The sequence below is a fragment of the Entelurus aequoreus genome, linkage group LG14 (assembly GCF_033978785.1).
Source record: "Entelurus aequoreus isolate RoL-2023_Sb linkage group LG14, RoL_Eaeq_v1.1, whole genome shotgun sequence".
NCBI lineage: Eukaryota > Metazoa > Chordata > Actinopteri > Syngnathiformes > Syngnathidae > Entelurus > Entelurus aequoreus.
The window spans coordinates 39,034,875-39,055,633 of NC_084744.1; the positions used below are offsets into that span (position 1 = coordinate 39,034,875).

At 38.5% G+C, this 20,759-nt stretch overlaps 1 protein-coding gene across 1 annotated transcript in view; it reads right to left on the reverse strand.

Annotated features, from left to right (window-relative positions):
• Positions 1 to 20,759, reverse strand: part of lrp2a (low density lipoprotein receptor-related protein 2a) — a 139,042-nt gene that overhangs the window by 10,642 nt on the left and 107,641 nt on the right. The window contains exons 61-75 of the mRNA XM_062069846.1: positions 18,388 to 18,525; positions 18,191 to 18,313; positions 16,803 to 16,931; positions 16,320 to 16,451; positions 13,000 to 13,131; positions 12,777 to 12,920; positions 10,456 to 10,621; positions 10,258 to 10,386; positions 9,964 to 10,187; positions 9,711 to 9,890; positions 7,029 to 7,148; positions 6,856 to 6,946; positions 6,711 to 6,778; positions 2,695 to 2,812; positions 2,513 to 2,633 (exon numbers count right to left, since the gene is read on the reverse strand). Coding sequence (XP_061925830.1) covers positions 2,513 to 2,633; positions 2,695 to 2,812; positions 6,711 to 6,778; positions 6,856 to 6,946; positions 7,029 to 7,148; positions 9,711 to 9,890; positions 9,964 to 10,187; positions 10,258 to 10,386; positions 10,456 to 10,621; positions 12,777 to 12,920; positions 13,000 to 13,131; positions 16,320 to 16,451; positions 16,803 to 16,931; positions 18,191 to 18,313; positions 18,388 to 18,525 — 2,015 coding nt within the window. The remainder of the gene's footprint in view (positions 1 to 2,512; positions 2,634 to 2,694; positions 2,813 to 6,710; positions 6,779 to 6,855; positions 6,947 to 7,028; positions 7,149 to 9,710; positions 9,891 to 9,963; positions 10,188 to 10,257; positions 10,387 to 10,455; positions 10,622 to 12,776; positions 12,921 to 12,999; positions 13,132 to 16,319; positions 16,452 to 16,802; positions 16,932 to 18,190; positions 18,314 to 18,387; positions 18,526 to 20,759) is intronic.

Here is a 20,759-nt window from a genome sequence, read left to right on the forward strand (position 1 = left end):
ACGTAGTAACATGAGTATATATGTAACGTAGTAACATGAGTATATATGTAATGTAGTAACATGAGTATATATGTAATGTAGTAAAATAATTATATATGTAACGTAGTAACATAAGTATATATGTAACGTAGTAACATGAGTATATATGTAACGTAGTAACATAAGTATATATGTAACGTAGTAACATGAGTATATATGTAATGTAGTAAAATAATGATATATGTAACGTAGTAACATAAGTATATATGTAACGTAGTAACATGAGTATATATGTAATGTAGTAAAATAATTACATATGTAACGTAGTAACATAAGTATATATGTAACGTAATAACATAAGTATATATGTAACGTAGTAACATAAGTATGTATGTAATGTAGTAACATAAGTACATATGTAATGTAGTAACATAAGTATATATGTAACGTAGTAACATAAGTATATATGTAACGTAGTAACATAAGTACATATGTAATGTAGTAACATAAGTATATATGTAACGTAGTAACATAAGTATATATGTAACGTAGTAACATAAGTATATATGTAATGTAGTAACATAAGTATATATGTAACTTAGTAAAATAATTATATATGTAACGTAGTAACATAAGTATACATGTAACGTAGTAAAATAATTATATATGTAAAGTAGTAAAATAATTATATATGTAACGTAGTAACATGAGTATATACAGTATGTAACGTAGTAACATAAGTATATCTGTAACGTAGTAAAATAATTATATATGTAATGTAGTAAAATAATTATATATGTAACGTAGTAACATGAGTATATATGTAATGTAGTAAAATAATTATATATGTAACGTAGTAACATGAGTATATATGTAATGTAGTAAAATAATTATATATGTAACGTAGTAACATAAGTATATATGTAACGTAGTAACATGAGTATATATGTAATGTAGTAAAATAATTATATATGTAACGTAGTAACATAAGTATATATGTAACGTAGTAACATAAGTATATATGTAATGTAGTAACATAAGTACATATGTAATGTAGTAATATAAGTATATATGTAATGTAGTAACATAAGTATATATGTAACGTAGTAACATAAGTATATATGTAACGTAGTAACATAAGTATATATGTAATGTAGTAACATAAGTATATATGTAACGTAGTAAAATAATTATATATGTAACATAGTAAAATAATTATATATGTAACGTAGTAACATGAGTATATATGTAACGTAGTAACATAAGTATATATGTAACGTAGTAAAATAATTATATATGTAACGTAGTAAAATAATTATATATGTAATGTAGTAACATAAGTACATATGTAATGTAGTAACATGCACATTCATTAAAACATAATAACATTCATAATAACATGTAATATTGACGTATTTGACTCATTTAAAGCATACGTCAGTGGATTAATTGATTTTGACAACAAAGCAACTATCAACACTCATGACAGACTTCATGAGAAACATCAAATACTATTTTGGAACAAATGATGATGCAGAAGTTTATATTTTGGAGCCTAAACGTAAGAAGGATGAGCTACACATTTTGGAAGGTTTGTGCTTAACAGATCCAGTTTTAGTGAAACACTAAGCACCATGCAGCAGTATTGCTCAGTGCCAAACAAGATCTACAAACTATGAACATAATAAAACAAGATCTACAAACTATGAACATAATAAAACAATCACTGTTTGGATGTACAATTGCTCTCACTAGGACGTGGACTGATGGGATGTTCAGATCTTCCCATTCAGATGAAGGATTCAAAATAATCCTCATGCAGGTTTTAAACAAAAAGTGTTTTTCTCGCCATCTCCAGGTACGAGTTGGATGTCAAGATTGACCAACTTCTCGGTTTATAAACATCCTTCTAGTAATGTCATGTAAATGTAGTAATGTGGGCGTTTAATTTTTTAATGGGCTTTATGGGCGCAATACTGTACTCACATTAGCTGCATTGTTAGCCACCTCCTACTTTCCAAAAACAATTTGAAACGTGGACTCGTCAGACCACAGAACATTTCCACTTTGCATCAGTCCATCTTAGATGAGCTCGAGCCCAGCGAAGCGTTTCTGGGTGTTGTTGATAAATGGCTTTGGCTTTGCATAGTAGAGTTTTAACTTGCACTTACAGATGTAGCGACCAACTGTAGTTACTGACAGTGGTTTTCTGAAGTGTTCCTGAACCCGTGTGGTGATATCTTTTACACACTGATGTCGCTTTTTGATGCAGTACCGCCTGAGGGGAAAAGTGTTTTTCTCATGTAATATAAATGGAGTAATTTGGGAGTTTGGGTACAATAGTGTACTCACATTAGCTGCAATGTTAGCCACCTCCTACTTGCCATATATTACGAATTAGAATGCATAAAAAAAGAAAAACATATGTGCAACATTTCCTTCAAAATGAATGGCAAATCTGTTTTTCCTCACTTTACGGCACAAATAAAAATAAAATGCAAACCATCACTGACTTATTCACACATGAACTCACCATCTGCATGCTGGTGTCAATGAATGACACACCAATATGCGTTGGTCCGAGATCCACATTGTCACCAGAGTGAAAGGTCACCCCATTCCCCGTGTCACTGGACTTCACCAGACTGCTGAGGCTGGAGAAAAGCATGACGCTCATAAGATATTTTCTTCACAATTGAATGAGCGGTGAGATACCTGGGCAGCTTGGGCATGGAGGGGATGAAGGATCCGGTCCGTTTGTAGTTGAGGAAGACTCCGACTGCCAAAGCTCCAGTAATGATGACCATGATGACTGCCAGTAGAACTGCCACAGCTCCAGACAGGAAAGGTGGAAAATATTGCCAAATAAAACGTGTAAACTTCTTTAAAAAACACTAAAATTGATAAATACTCCAAGCGGCATCTTAGTGCTTTGTGCAAAAGATTAGTCTGCTGAGGCAGTAACATTGAAATGTCAATTATTGATTATGCAGTAGGGCTGCAACAATTAATCGATTGATTCTATTAGAAAAAAACATTAATTCTGTTGCTTCGATTAATCGTTTGATGAGTGTAACTAATACAAATTTATACAATCCAGACCACATGCCATCCGTCTTCTTCCACCACTTCGAGGTCGGGTCGCGGGGGCAGCAACCTAAGCAGGGAAGCCCAGACTTCCCTCTCCCCAGCCACTTGGTCCAGCTCCTCCTTTATATATATATATGTGTGTATATATATACACACATATATATACTGTATATATATATATATATATATATATATATATATATATATATATATATATATATATATATATATATATATATATATATATATATACACAGTATATACAAACCCCATTTCCATATGAGTTGGGAAATTGTGTTAGATGTAAATATAAACGGAATACAATGATTCGCAAATCATTTTCAACCCATATTCAGTTGAATATGCTACAAAGACAACATATTTGATGTTCAAACTGATAAAAAAAAATGTTGTGCAAATAATCATTAACTTTAGAATTTGATGCAAGCAACACGTGACAAAGAAGTTGGGAAAGGTGGCAATAAATACTGATACAGTTGAGGAATGCTCATCAAACACTTATTTGGAACATCCCACAGGTGTGCAGGCTAATTGGGAACAGGTGGGTGCCATGATTGGGTATAAAAATAGCTTCCCAAAAAATGCTCAGTCTTTCACAAGAAAGGATGGGGCGAGGTACACCCCTTTGTCCACAACTGCGTGAGCAAATAGTCAAACAGTTTAAGAACAACGTTTCTCAAAGTGCAATTGCAAGAAATTTAGGGATTTCACCATCTACGGTCCATAATATCATCAAAAGGTTCAGAGAATCTGGAGAAATCACTCCACGTAAGCAGCATGGCCGGAAACCAACATTGAATGACCGTGACCTTCGATCCCTCAGACGGCACTGTATCAAAAACCGACATCAATCTCTAAAGGATATCACCACATGGGCTCAGGAACACTTCAGAAAACCACTGTCACTAAATACAGTTGGTCGCTACATCTGTAAGTGCAAGTTAAAGCTCTACTATGCAAAGCGAAAGCCATTTATCAACAACATCCAGAAACGCCGCCGGCTTCTCTGGGCCCGAGATCATCTAAGATGGACTCATGCAAAGTGGAAAAATGTTCTGTGGTCTGACGAGACCACATTTCAAATTGTTTTTGGAAATATTCGACATCGTGTCATCCGGACCAAAGGGGAAGCGAACCATCCAGACTGTTATCGACGCAAAGTTCAAAAGCCAACATCTGTGATGGTATGGGGGTGCATTAGTGCCCAAAGCATGGGTAACTTACACATCTGTGAAGGCACCATTAATGCTGAAAGGTACATACAGGTTTTGGAACAACCTAACATCTAAGCGCCGTCTTTTTCATGGACGCCCCTGCTTATTTCAGCAAGACAATTCCAAGCCACATTCAGCACGTGTTACAACAGCGTGGCTTCGTAAAAAAAGAGTGCGGGTACTTTCCTGGCCCGCCTGCAGTCCAGACCTGTCTCCCATCAAAAATGTGTGGCGCATTATAAAGCGTAAAATACGACAGCGGACTGTTGAACGACTGAAGCTCTACATAAAACAAGAATGGGAAAGAATTACACTTTCAAAGCTTCAACAATTAGTTTCCTCAGTTCCCAATCGTTTATTGAGTGTTGTTAAAAGAAAAGGTGATGTAACACAGTGGTGAACATGCCCTTTCCCAACTACTTTGGCACGTGTTGCAGCCATGAAATTCTAAGTTAATTATTATTTGCAAAAAAAAAATCAAGTTTATGAGTTTGAACATCAAATATCTTGTCTTTGTAGTGCATTCAACTGAATATGGGTTGAAAATGATTTGCAAATCATTGTATTCTGTTTATATTTACATCTAACACAATTTCCCAACTCATATGGAAACGGGTTTTGTATATATATATATATATATATATATATATATATATATATATATATATATATATATATATATATATATATATACACATATATACATATATATATATATATATATATATATATATATATATATATATTAGAGATGCGCGGATAGGCAATTATTTCATCCTCAACCGCATCACAAAAGTCGTCATCCACCCGCACCAACATTTTATCAAAACCACAACCGCCCGCCATCCGTTGCCAGGAGTGCGTTCCTCACACTTTGTGTGTGCAGTTGCAGCAAGCAGAACGATGCTTTTAAGAAGTTAAAAAAATGTTTTAGAAAGACAAGGCCTATATTTTCGTTAGGTAAAAAAAAAATTTCTGAATTTATTTCAATGAATATTAACTTGTTAACGTTATAGTGCTCAAATAGGGACGAGGGCGGGATGCACAGTGAAATAGTGAACAATTTCGCGACAAAGATGAACCTTTATTGATTGATCTGCAGCCTTGACAAAATATCAGACAATCTCCATTGTCAACGACAGGCAGGAAAATAAAGATAAACACATAGCCTATGTTGTAGGCATAGGCATAGGCTCAAACGTTTTTAAGTTGAAATAAAAAAATAAATAAAAAATGCGCCTCATAAGCCTTAGGCTGTCAATCACGCGCACAAACTTAAATTATACAACAACATATGTATGTCATCCCTATTTAAACAAAAATAAATTAAATAAATAATAATAATTGAATTATAATGAAAATAGACGGTCGCGACAAACAAAGCAGGCTAAATGGCCTTACATTGTAGCCAATCGGAGATGCGCTTCACTTGAAAGCGAGGCCAAATAATTAACACACGGTAGTATATCTCCAATAGAAAAAAAAACACAATAAACAACGCAATTGCCTTAATTCCTTTGCATTGTAGTGCGCCCAAACAACACGTAACCATCACAGTTATTCAGCTGACCGAACTCAATATAGGTTAGACATGGGCTTATTTGGTATAGCCTAGGTAACGTAGACTAATTCGTTTAACATATCCAACCGTATGTCTACTTACTTTTTTTTTTTAGCACTATGCAGGAATAAAATGGCATCTACAGTGCCAGGATTCATGCAGGCGAGAGCGCCTGGCCTCTAAAATGCGTCCTGCTGCGCTGAAGGAGCGCTCACTTGCGGCACTTGTTGCTGGGACACATAGGATTCTCTTTATACATTTACTATGTATATATATTTCCGAATTGGTTCAACCGCCATCCGCCCGAATCTATTTAAAATCAATTTTTTTCGTCATTCATCCGCCCGACCCGCGGATTACCCGCGGACACCGTGGGTGTGCCCGCAAACCGTGCATCTCTAATATATATATATATATATATATGCATGCATGCTTTGGAGCCCCTGCCTCGAAGGAAAATAATGTTTGCCTTGGTGCTCTAAAATGTGAGCCCTCCTATAAGGCAACACTTGCCTTGACCTTAAAAAGTAAAAAATTGGAGGCCTGACAGTCTATATAAGAGATAATAATGGTCAGTGAGGATTGACATTGTCGGACGGTTTCAAAGAATTATTAACATTGAGTTGAGTAAAGATGGCGGCGCCCTGCTGGCTGCGGCTGCAGAGGCTCATAGTAGTAATAGAACATTTTTGGCAAAATAAACATGTTTATTATTATTTTCAAGTGCACTTTTTCCAACATTTTTGTCCCAACATCTTTGCTAACACAGGTCTTATTTCAGGTGTACCTGTCAGTAGCTATGTTAAATAGTGACAAGTTCACTAACAGCAGATTTGTGTGAGTACCTGTTCCTGCTGGAGCACCTCGTGACTTGCCCATCTCGCAGTAGCTTCCCACATAACCATAAGGACATCTTTGCAGCCAACAGGATGGACTTAGTCAGTGAACAAATACAGGTTGCTTATCAAACACACCTGCAACCTCACTCACTTGCATTTGGGCAGACCTCCTTCATCTGTAAAGCAGCTCCCGCCGTTCATGCACCTGCATGCCAGGGGCATTGCTACAGGTGCTTCAATGGCTGCCGAGTGACAATCAAACAGTTTGTAACAATAGACAGACTTGGACTGCAACAGTTCACACGGCAGCACATGCAAGCTTACCTGCATCACATTCCCTCGAGTCAAAATCCATCAGAGAGGAACCTTGCGGGCAGGTACAGGTGTATCCACCAGGCCGGAGGAGACACAGGTGACTACACACATTCTTGCACGGGTTGGGCACTGAGGATGGCAGAGCACAATCACTCATTGGGTCAACTGTACAAGCAAAATGAAATGAACCTTTGACTTCTCAGTGATATCATGAATTTCTAAGTACCTCCACATATAGATCACACGGTGAAAGTTTGAGCTACCTTTGGATCAAATTATACATGGATCAATGTAATCAATAATACCTTACAGTATATTGCGGCCAGTAGAGCACCTGATGTTTCAATATTAAGTATTTTTCTTTCATTATATTCACCTAGGTTTTGTCATGACTTTTCTTAACTAGCTGGCCTTCAGAGGTGGGTAGTAACCTACATTTACTTCTACTACTGTTAGCATACATTGTGCTTGTCAGAGTAGTTTTAATGCAACTTACTTTTTACATTTAATTCTACTACTGTTAGCATACTTGTGCTTGTCAGAGTAGTTTAATGCAACTTACTTTTTACATTTACTTGAGAATGTTTGTCAAGAAGTAATGCCATGTTTACTCTGTTACATTGACTTTCATTCCCATCACCACATTTATTTTTGTCATCATTACATTTACTTTTAATGTACTAATTACTGCTTGCAAAGATGATTTGTTGCGATGATTTCAGCGGGCACTAAAAGATGACTCAGTTTCAGCAATCCAACATATGCTCTAGTGCACGGCTGTCAAACACACGTGATGAGTTAGCCAAGTATGGAAATGAGCTGCTTTTTTTAAAGAAAGAAACTGCTGTTCTAAATGTGTCCACTGGATGTCGCGATAGCAATTCTGTTAGGCAAGCGAACGGTTTATACCGGGGCCAAGTAAGAAGTACACAGTAAAGGGTGATTGTGGCTCCTCCTCTTCGGCCCACATGAAACTTAAAACCTGCTGTTTTATGCTTCCTGCTTGGAACACATGGTCATTTACTCCCCCGTAATGTCTGTCAAACACAAGAAAAGTGAACTTAACCATTTTAAAAGTTTTGACCTCCGTTTCTTACGGTTTGTTGAGTTAGCACTGGATTGATACTTGGGAATAGATGTTCTTCCATGCGACTCATGACCCCAAATGACTTTGACAGTCCTGCTCTAGTGACATTTGACTGTATCTCAGCAATCAAATGGAGCCTGGCAGTCACATGACCGTTCTCCAAACAACACTGTCAAAAGTGACATGACATAAGCTGTGGCAGTGCAACTTTCTAATGTTTACTTACAAGCTAAGAAAAAGAACATTCAAACCATGTGCTGTCATCTGTGTCAGGAGAAATGTTCACATTTCAGCATACAAGAATTCCACTTTCAACTTGTGACGTAACATGTGCATCCTTTGTGGTACATGCTGTCATAGGTCCTCTCTGTTTCTTAAGCACGCACACACACACACCACACACACATACATACACACACACACACACACACACACACTACAGTTGTTACTGTAAGTACCATTAAAAATCGCTACTAAATAAATCAGAAGTTACTCATCGGTTACTCAGTACTTGAGTAGTTTTTTCTCTAAAAATTGACTTACTCTCACTCAAGTAATTATTTGGAATGACTGCTTTTTACTTTTACTTGAGTCGTATTACTTTAGACAAGGGATGTCCAAGTGGTTTTCCCTGAGGGCCACATGGCAGTTATGTCTGCCATCAAAGTGTAACAGCCAATAATGTAGGAATATGCCTCTGGATTTTATTATTCATTATATACATTGTTTTAAGTAGACTGTCCATTTTACAGTAAAAACTTAACATTTACAACATTTTACTGTAAAATATACTGTTTTTTTTTATTTTTTACAAAATTTTACAGTAAATGGAAAAACAGTACCACTGTTTTTGGAGTTTTTTTAGGGGAAAAAGCTGGCAGCTTAGTTGCCAGAATGTTTGTGTTAAATGTACATTGGTTTTTACAACATGATATTGTTCATAGAAAAACTGTACAAGTTATTTTTTTATTTTGGCAACTTCTGCCAGAGTTTCTCTCGTAAAAACAAATTAATCGTTTTTCCATTTACAGTAATACACTGTTAACAACAAGATTATACAGTAAGAATATGGCAGCTCACTCAACAGAATTTTAACGCAAAATGTTTGACTTTTTTTTCAATTTATAGTAATATGTTGTAAAGAACACCGTAAAATGTATTGTCATTTTTATGAATTTGATGGGTAGTTTGCTGCAAAGTTAAGTATTTTTATTTAGACAAAAACATGTTTGGAAAGTATGATAATATGCTGTATTATATACTGTATTATTTGTTGCAATATTGGATACTATTAACATTTAAAAGGTATGCAATTTCAAGCAGTACATATATTTTTTCTGTCAAAATGAAAAAAATCTATTACATTTAGTGAGAAAATATGAAGTACTTTATTGACATATCATTTCCAGGTGTTTGCGGGCCACATAAAATTATTTGGCCCCCGGGCCTTGACTTTGACACCTGTGCTCTAAAGTAATGGTACTCTTACTTGAACATAATTTCTGGCTATTTTACCCACCTTTGCTGGCTCATTTCTTCCTTATTGTAATGTGCATGGTCAGCAATTGAAGGTATTATTCACGTGAGTGTGCTGGGGGTCTGACCTGACTGGTTGTGTCGATGCTCCTGATAAATGCGGACCTGAGTCAGCCAGGGGTTGATGGTTAAAACTTTGACTTTGCTTCCTTTCCCAAACTGATCAGTCTTCCACACTTCCCCTTTCTCCTTTGTGGTCCAGTACACGTGGCCCTCAAACAGGTCAACGCTGTATGGATTTCCAACATCTGGAGCACAAAACCTTCAACATTTAACATTGTGAGCAAAAGTAATGGTGCAGGACAAAAAGGCATCTCCGACCTCCTGATATGATGATCTTTCTGTCTGTGCCATCAGGCCTCATGGACTCAATTATGTTTTCTTTAGAGTCACACCAGTAGATTCTGTTTCCGTTCAGATAGTCCAAAGCGAGACCAGTAGGCCAGCCCAAGTCTTCTTTGCCAACCAGCACCTGTCTGTTTTGGCCGTCCATCCACGCTGACTCTATTTTGGGCTTCCTGCCCCAGTCTGTCCAGTACATCGTTCTGCAGTAGACACAACTCTTAACTCTGTACGACACATTGTGCAACAACCACAGGCTCTGATCATCCATACCCAAGTGCTGGATTGACAACAATAGCGGCAGGCTGGTCGAGGTCAGTGTGGACCAGCCACTTCCTGTAGCGCCCATCCAACTTGGCCACCTCAATGCGATTGGTACCTGCGTCTGTCCAGTAAATATGCCTGTATGTAGATATATATGTTACCCACACACCAATTTGAGCAAAAGTAAAACAAGTCTTGGTGAGTTACCCGCCAACCCAGTCCACAGCGATGCCCTCAGGATCAGCCACGTATTTCAGGTTGAGGTCCACATCTCTAACAGGGTTGTTGCCTTGATCATTGAAGGTGGTCATGTATGCTCGTTTGATGGAGCCAAATTCAGATGCTCCACCAAGAACTGTCCAGTAGACAATACCTACGTATGGTACACGAGATATTAGTCACACTTAGGGTTGCAAATTTCCGGGAATATTCAAAGTTGGAAACTTTCCATGGGAATTAATGGGAATTAATGGGAAATTAATGGGAATAAACATTGAATGCAACATGCTAGATCTTGCAGCATGATTATTATCTAAAACAACCTGATTTAATGCAAATTCAGTAGAATTTCAACCCTGCACAGTGCGTTCCTCCATCACATGTGCAGATAATTCCCAGTATGCTACACACTACAGCAGGGCTATTGAGGCCACACTGGTAATTGAGCCCAAGGACTTCATCCAGTCAGGTAAGTTTTGATGATATTACTGGGGTAAACATATTTGATCTATGGTATTTAAGTTTGATAGAGGTGTAATTGCTTTTTTTTACTGTATGGCCATACTTGCCAACCCTCCCGAATTTTCAGGGAGACTCCCGAATTTCAGAGCCTCTCCCGAAAATCTCCCGGGACAACTATTCTCCCGAATTTCTCCCGATTTCCAGCTGGACAACAATATTGGGGGCGTGCCTTAAAGGCACTGCCTTTAGCGTCCTCTCTCACCTGAAAAGGAGACTATTACATATGTCTCCGTTATCCATAGGTTTATCTATAACCCATAAAGTAGGCAGGCACGGAGCTATTTCTCAGCTTGTATTTATTCCAGCCGGCACGTTAATACACTGACACACAACATCCGGATTCCCATCATGCATTGCTTTAAAACTTTGGCAAGTAGTAATGTCCAAAAATATAACAGAGACGAAGCAGAAGAACGAAGAAGAGAGTCATGGCGACGACGAGTAAGAAGAAGAAGTATGCTTGCAAGTTCCAAAATGATTGGAAACAAGAATTTCAGTTCATCCAGGACAGCTCGAAGGGGAAGGGGTATGCTGCCTGCAAATTTTGTAGATCAGACTTCTCCATTGAACACGGTGGACGAATGGATATAGTCACTCATGAACGGTCAGAGAAGCACAAGGCGGCAGCACTGGTCACAGCCCAGTATTATGGGCCACCTCGCTAAATGGAGACCAGAGGGTGTAACATATGCCGAGACAAAGATGGCTATGCTGATGGCTGCAAGCAACATCCCGTTCTCATTTGCGGATGTTTTCAACAAATCCGTGAAGGATATGTTCCCGGATTCAGAGATCGCTCGCCAGTACTCAAATGGCAGAACAAAGACTACTCAAATAGTGAAAGGTAAGTGTTGTTTTCTTTTTTTAAGTAAGCAATAAGTACAGTACAGTTAGTAGAACAACTGTGTTTTCATTACTGTGTACTGTACTATATATATATGTATACAGTATATATATATATATATATATATATATATATATATATATATATATATATATATATATATATATATATATATATATATATATATATATATATATAAGAAATACTTGAATTTCAGTGAATTCTAGCTATAAATATACTCCTCCCCCCTTAACCCCGCCCCCCCAATCTCCCAAATTCGGAGGTCTCAAGGTTGGCAAGTATGTGTATGACTGTAGACTACTCCAGCAGACTTCCACTCAAGCTAGCTAGCTGTTCCTGTACTTGTTAAATGATTTTGGGGTCAATATCTCTAGCTAGCTAGGTTTATGTACCACCACAGTCTCATAATGAACCGAAAATATTTCTCTGTTAGCCGTGATGCTAATTTTCTCTCATTCATTTATGCTAGCAACGTTAGCGATCCGAATTGACCTTTTTTGTGATGTGTAAAGTTCAATTAGCAAATACTAAATCAAAAGGTGTAGTTTCCTCTGCCTTCTGTTCTGCTAGCCATTCTGTTGTCATACAAGAATGTAAGTTATAGTTTGATTTAGCATGCTGATTGAGTGTTCCATTTATTCATCTAGCCTATTTCTATTCATTTGTCCATCAGTAAAATATTTTTAAAGACTACTCCAATTGTTTAGATGACTATTTATATCTGTGTGTGGCATTGCATTAGTGTTTTACAAGCTTCTCATCTTATTCTACAAAATAAGATGGACGGTGTCCAACTTTGAATAATCAAAAGATTGTCAAAATTTCCAAACTTCCTGTGGTAAATTTCCGGAAACTTTCCACACCTTTGCAACCCTAGTCACACTAAGGTTGACAATAGGTAAAACATATACTTTGTTCTTACTGAGGCCTTGTTTGTCTGGGTCCCAAAGGTAGTCTAGAGCTTGAATATGCTCTGCGTTGTCAACATAGTCAGAGTACTGCTCTGACGACAGGTTGAAACGGCGGATGCGGACGTTATCCGGCAGGAGAAGCACTGGTGGATTTCCTTTTATAAGTACGGCAGAAAAAAAGTGTTTTTAGTAGTTAAATAACAGACAGGTAACTTGTCTTTTTAGAGTACTTACCTCGGGCAGCACACTCAGTGCCATGCGGTTCGCCGAAGGAATCAAATCCTTCGGCACAGAAACACTCGTAGCTTCCCTTGGTGTTCTTGCACTCTTGCGGACAAATGCCGTACACCTCACACTCGTTTATATCTTTTCCAAACACAGGCATAAAGTGGTGTTTACATGTAGCCAACACTTTTAAATAACCAATGACAGTTCTCTTACACATGTTGCATTAAAACTGTACCGATCCAATATTGATATTGGATATTGGTCTGATAACAGCCAAATAAAAGGCTTGCATGTAACGCATGAATGTGTTGTGGTGGTCCACAGAGCTTGTTGTCAACGTGCTAAAAATAGTTACTGTTTCTAGATTGTGATTGTATATTGCAGAAAAGGTATCAGACACTACGTTTCCATGCACTAAATGATCTACATGTGAAGTCCAAGTGTCTCTAATGCGACTATTGGTCATACGCCGTGTGCCTCCTGTACATTGGGGGGGGCGCTTATTTCCTTTTAGTGCGGATAAATATATTGCTCTTCCGGTTGACCTATGACGTCACACTAGCCTCTGTGTTACCAGCCTAGATCTGTGGTATGTGATGTCCACTGTAATATTCGCACAGATGACAAATATTATGCTGATGTTAAATAGCAGACAGCATCAAGAAATAATCTTATATTGCGCTACAAACATGACACGACCAAGAATGTATCCGATTTCATTGTAAATAATGTAAATAATTCAATGTATATACTCTGATGATTAACTTGTGTGATGACTGTATTATGATGATAGTATATATTTGTACCATGAATTGATTAACGTGGACTTAAACAAGTTGAAAAACTTATTCGGGTGTTACCATTTAGTGGTCAGTTGTACGGAACATGTACTGTACTGTGCAATCTACTAATAAAAGTTTCAATCAATCAATCAGCGGATGGAGCTCTGAAGCAAAGAAACACTGGAGACCGGAGAGTTTTTTCGAAGGAACTTTCGGATGGAGAATCATGAAAACAAAAGCTTTGAAGGTCTCGGAGTTCAATCATAAGGTAGCAAAGGCTCTGCGGAAAACCGTACTGTTCCAGATGAAGGTTGTTATTGTTCTGGACTATCTTGCCAGTTGTGTGGAATACAGAGTTATTGTTAATCAGAGTGAAGAGGTTTGTGTACGCTTTATTATTTGCCTGGTAATATACCGCTTCTCATTCTTCTCATTCTTATTTTGTTCGGGAGTCCCAATTAAGACGGCATTCTCAATTTCCTTAGCTACCTTCTTAAATAAATCTGTTTCCTTTTTTTCTACCATCGTGCACTTGAAAAAGTTATGTTCTTTTAATTTGTGCAGCAAATAAACAGACTACTCTTTATTACAATTGTTGCCTATATTTTTATTGAATGGTATCTGTTTTCTGTATATATCCCGCGCATCCAAACTGGCGCATGCGTAATATGAAGGGTACCCCCTTGTGCACACACCTGCTCGAGGGATCTGGTTTCCAATCGTGTAATCCAGGTGTGTAAGTCGGACTTTTCAAAAACCGAACACAATTGGATTAAGGTGTTTCCATGTGTTGTAGAATGCTTTTTTTAGTGTCAAACTACTGTATTTTTCGGACTATAAAGCGCACTTAAAATCCTTTAATTTTCTCAAAACTCGACAGTGTGCCTTATAACCAGGTGCGGAATCATTTTCGTTGTGCTTACCGACCTCGAAGCTATTTTATTTGGTACATGGTGAAATTATAAGTGTGATCAGTAGATGGCAGTCACACATAAGAGAAACGTGTGGACTGCAATATGATGGCAGCCACACATAGGAGATACGTGTATACTGCAATATGATGGCAGTCACACATAAGAGATACGTGTAGGCTGCAATATGACTCAACTAAACAACACCAACATTTTAAATGTTCCATTGAAAATATAGAACATTACACACGGCGCTCAAAAATCTATCAAAATGTTTTAGTAGGACTTTGGTAAGCTATGAAGCCACACCACTTGATGGATTGTACTGTGCTTCAACATAGGAGTATTATTATGGTGTGTGTATAAGGTAAGATATAGTATCTGCTGTTTTGTTTCGCAATATTATGTAATACCAACTTTTCTTACCTTCTGGTACCTGCTGATCTGTATTTGGGATCTACTTAAGTCCTGAAAATTTGCGCACGTCCGCCTTTGTAGTCCTTGCTGACACAGTAGTCGATAATCTACTTCTTTTTCTCTATCTTCTTGTTATGCTTCCGCTGTTGCCATTTCTAATATAAAGTAGTTTAAAGTTCTTACTTATATTTCGCCATGAAAGCACTAAAATTTGTAGTAGTGTGTAGTGAGTTTACATTATTCACCCAAGGAACTTTAGTTATTAGAGAGCCACGGATGAGGAGATGCTGCTCCGTTATTGATTGAATTAAAGTCTGAATGTCATTGAAACAGTTAGCTCCATCTTTTGACACTTCTTCCACTCCCGCTACAACAAAGATGATGGGGAGAAGACGCTGTCCAAGTGGAGGCACGTAAATAAGACAGTCCCCTGAAGCGACTGTCAGAAAGTGACTTGAAGATGCTGTGTAAAACATAATTTATGCAACATTTTGAGCAAAGAACCATTATTACATATTATGTAGACCACAAGGGAGTATTTTACTTTTGGAAAATATCATAATAATATGACTCCTTTAATGCGCCTATTGTATGAAAATAGACCTGACAAGACCCGCTCATCGGCACTGCGCCCTGTGGTCCGGAATATATGGTACTTGAGAAATCAGACTAATTTAGTGCATGGACACATACTGTGCTGCTTGTTCAACATTGTGAATGCACACAGGTAGGCACATGATAACATGACTGTGGAGGGAAATGAGTACACATTTTTCTAAACACTCGTAGCAAAAATGTGCTTTAAGAAATACAAAAAATTGCTGCTTGGCACTTGTTATTTGACACATAGTAGATCAGGCCCATGATGACTGCACTCTTGTACCACATGTGGCGCACACTGGCTTCTGTATTCTTCTGCCGTGCACACTCTTACTGCTTCTCCAGAGAATCTAGTGTTTATGCACCAAAATAAAGTTGTATTCCATTTATAGATTGTGTTCATAACCACAAAACATCATAACGTGGAAAGTAAAGGTAAACTGAGGCCAGGAAGGCCAAAGAAGCTCTCATATTTGAGTCAATATGGTATTTCACAGCACATATCTAACAACTGGATAATATTAAGGAAATTAGAGAAATTCACTGAGACATAGGATATATTTGTGTCTATGCTCCAACTTCTTGCATCGACTGAAGTGTTCAAAATGTCCCCTACCTTCACAGGTGTGTCTTTCGGTGTTTTTGGCCCAATAGCCCGGCATGCAGGAGCACAGAAAGCCTCCGTCGGTCAAGTCAGTACAGTTGTGTTCACATATGTGGTCACTGCAAGATTGTCCGCTCTGCTGGTCTGTGTAAGCAGGTGCAACAATATGTTGAGTGTTGTATCTAAACACTACTGCTGGGTTACATAGTAGATGCAACAATATGTTGAGTGTTGTATCTAAACACTACCGCTGGGTTACATAGTAGATGCAACAACATTGGCACTTTAACATTAACTAACTTAATATGTTGAGTGTTGTATCTAAACACTACTGCTGTGTTACATAGTAGTTGTTTTTACAAGCTGGCGGTACATCCCCTGGAAGCCATTGTACCTTTTCTAGGTTAACTCATGTCTTATTAGAGTGTGCACTAATCTAAAAGATGTCCACCCATAATTTGCGGTCTTACCCACATTCTGTTTAACGTTACTTACGGCAACCGAGCTCATCCGATTGGTCCCCGCAGTCGTCATAATCGTCACAGGCGTACTGAAGAGGAACACATTGTCCATTACTGCATTTGTACTCTTCCTCTGTGCAGGGTCCATGTGTGGGGCTTTGGCCTGCAGGGAGAGGAACATGGCACATGGATCATTAGAGAAGGAACATGGCACATGGATCATTAGAGAAGGAACATGGCCCATGGATCATTAGAGAAGGAACATGGCACATGGATCATTAGAGAAGGAACATGGCACATGGACCATTAGAGAAGGAACATGGCACATGAATCATTAGAGAAGGAACATGGCACATGGACCATTAGAGAAGGAACATGGCCCATGGACCATTAGAGAAGGAACATGGCACATGGACCAATAGAGAAGGAACATGGCACATGGATCATTAGAGAAGGAACATGGCACATGGACCATTAGAGAAGGAAAATGGCACATGGACGATTAGAGAAGGAACATGGCACATGGACCAAGAGAAGGAACATGGCACATGGATCATTAGAGAAGAAACATGGCACATGGACCATTATAGAAGGAACATGGCACATGGACCATTAGAGAAGGAACATGGCACATGGACCATTAGAGAAGCAACATGGCACTTGGACCATTAGAGAAGGAACGTGGCACATGGATCATTAGAGAAGGAACGTGGCACATGGATCATTAGAGAAGGAACATGGCACATGGATCATTAGAGAAGGAACATGGCACAAGGACCATTAGAGAAGGAACATGGCACATGGATCATTAGAGAAGGAACATGGCACATAGACCATTAGAGAAGGAACATGGCACGTGGACCATTAGAGAAGGAACATGGCACATGGACCATTAGAGAAGGAACATGGCACAAGGACCATTAGAGAAGGAACATGGCACAAGGACCATTAGAGAAGGAACATGGCACATGGATCATTAGAGAAGGAACATGGCACATAGACCATTAGAGAAGGAACATGGCACGTGGACCATTAGAGAAGGAACATGGCACATGGACCATTAGAGAAGGAACATGGCACATGGACCATTAGAGAAGGAACATGCACATGGATCATTAGAGAAGGAACATGCACATGGATCATTAGAGAAGGAACATGCACATGGATCATTAGAGAAGGAACATGGCACATGGATCATTAGAGAAGGAACATGGCACATGGACCATTAGAGAAGATCAGGAGCCTCAAAGTCAGATCATGCACGACAATTAGGTGCAGTGTAGTATAGACTAGAATAGAACAGAATAGAATAGTATAGTATAGAATAGAATAGAATAGAATAGAAAGTACTTTATTGATGCCAGGGGTAAATTCAGCATGTAAACATCAGTCCAGCCATGTAAACAAGAAGTCGTGTCTTACAGTTTTCTTGTCTCTCGTCTGAGTTGTCACCACAGTCATCCACAGAGTTGCACAGCTCGTGGCTGTAGATGCAGCGGTTGTTGTCGCAGCGGAAACGGAACTGCGTCTCACATTGGACTGTCACTAAGGAAGAAAGTTCAGAGGGCTCAGGGTCATGTTTGGAACATGTGACTCTGTGTGCGCGTGTGCCTTCTTACAACAAAGGTGAAGCCCCTCGTCAGAATTGTCTCCACAATCGTCGTCTCCGTCGCACTTCCAGTGAGGCTGGACACAGACGTGGTTGGTGCACTCAAACAGGAAGTGCGGGCAGTACGTACCGTTTGGAAAACGGGGCGCTAAAAGCCAGAAAGAGGATGTTGTGCTGGACATAAATCAAATAATAAATGTTGCGGAAACATGCACTGACCCCTTCAGATTACTGATGGGCAGAGACAAGTCATCTAAACATTCAGCATATTGGTGGAAATGGTGATGATAAAGAGGCACTCTTTACCCATGCAGTATTTACCCGCACATCAGAAGCTTTAAGCTTACATCCTTTATTTGCTGATTGATTTTATTGCGTCCTTTGGTATTGTAAGTGTCTTTGAATATCGTTCAAAAATGCAACATAAATAAAATGTATTGCAATAATAGTAATAACAATAATTAAGTTAAATTTAAAGTTAAAGTACCAATGATAGTCACACACACACACTATGTGTGGTGAAATGTGTCCTCTGCATTTGACCCATCATCTTTGATCACCCCCTGGGAGGTGAGGGGAGCAGTGGGCAGCAGCGGTGGCAGAGCCCAGGAATCATTTTTGGTGATTTAACCCCCAATTCCAAGCCTTGATGCTGAGTGCCAAGCAGGGAGGTAATGGCTCCCATTTGTATAGTCTTTGGTATGACTCGGCCGGGGTTTGAACTCACAACCTACCCATCTCAGGGCGGACACTCTAACCACTAGGCCACTGAGTAGTAATAATACTAATTACTATCATCATAATTATGATGAATAATAATTAATATTAATAATACTGTAATAATTAAAGATGTCCGATGTCTTTTTCGGCGATATCCGATATTCCGATATTGTCCAACTCTTAAATACCGATTCCGATATCAACCGATACGATATATACAGTCGTGAAATTAACACATTATTTATTATGCCTAATTTTGTTGTGATGCCCCGCTGGATGCATTAAACAATGTAACAAGGTTTTCCAAAATAGATCAACTCAAGTTATGGAAAAAAATGCCAACATGGCACTGCCATATTTATTATTGAAGTCACAAAGTGCTTTTTTTTTTAACATGCCTCAAAACAGCAGCTTGGAATTTGGGACATGCTCTCCCTGAGAGAGCATGAGGAGGTTGAGGTGGGCGGGGTTGGGGGGTGTATATTGTAGCGTCCCGGAAGAGTTAGTGCTGCAAGGGGTTCTGGGTATTTGTTCTGTTGTGTTTATGTTGTGTTACGGTGCGGATGTGCTCCCGAAATGTGTTTGTCATTCTTGTTTGGTGTGGGTTCACAGTGTGGCGCTTATTTGTAACAGTGTTAAAGTTGTTTATACAGCTACCCTCAGTGTGACCTGTATGGCTGTTGACCAAGTATGCTTGGCATTCACTTAAGTGTGTGTGAAAAGCCGTAGATATTATGTGATTGGGCCGGCACGCAAAGGCAGTGTCTTTAAGGCACGCCCCCAATACTGTTGTCTGGGTGGAAATCAGGAGAAATTCGGGAGAATGGTTGCCCCGGGAGATTCGGGAGTCGGGAGGGTTGGCAAGTATGACTGGGAGACGCACCACTCCGTACAGCGGCGTTTTAAAAAGTCATAAATTTTACTTTTTGAAACCGATATCGATAATTTCTGATATTACATTTTAAAGCATTTATCGGCCGATAATATCGGCAGTCCGATATTATCGGACATCTCTAGTAATAATATTAACAAATATAATGATAATAATAATAACAATCATCATAATTATTATTATTATAAGGAGATGTTAGATATTGCGTGTAATTATTATCATTTGGGCTTGAAAGTGTGGCGTAGTAAACACAATGCATTGCGGGCCTCTACAGTATTTACACTGGAGATGGAGCAATATGGCATTATCTGCGCTGATATTTGGCATTTTGACATATATATCGGTATCGGCCTCTTATTTTCTTTTACAAACACGACAGAACTAAATCAGCATATAAATAAATTACACATATGATTGAGCAACAGCAACTTTGTGTAAACATATTGACAAATAGGAGAGTTATTTTATGAATAAAGAAGAAGAGGCAGCATTCTTCCACTTTCTGGAACATCCAGGAAGAAATTATTTCAACTACCTCAAAAAATGTCTCATCTATAAACGATGTGAAGGAGCCTAGAATTGTTTTTTTTAAATTGTTTGCAATATTTCAGGGTCCCTCACGAGGAAACCTTACACTGCATTAAATCCATAAAGTGCTATACAATTGTCACACCGTGGTGAGGGAAGTCCTGTTTTGGGGTTGTCTGGCAAACTTCCTGTTTTATTTTGAAAATTCTAATCCTCCTCTCGTTTCAGGCCACTTGCCCTTC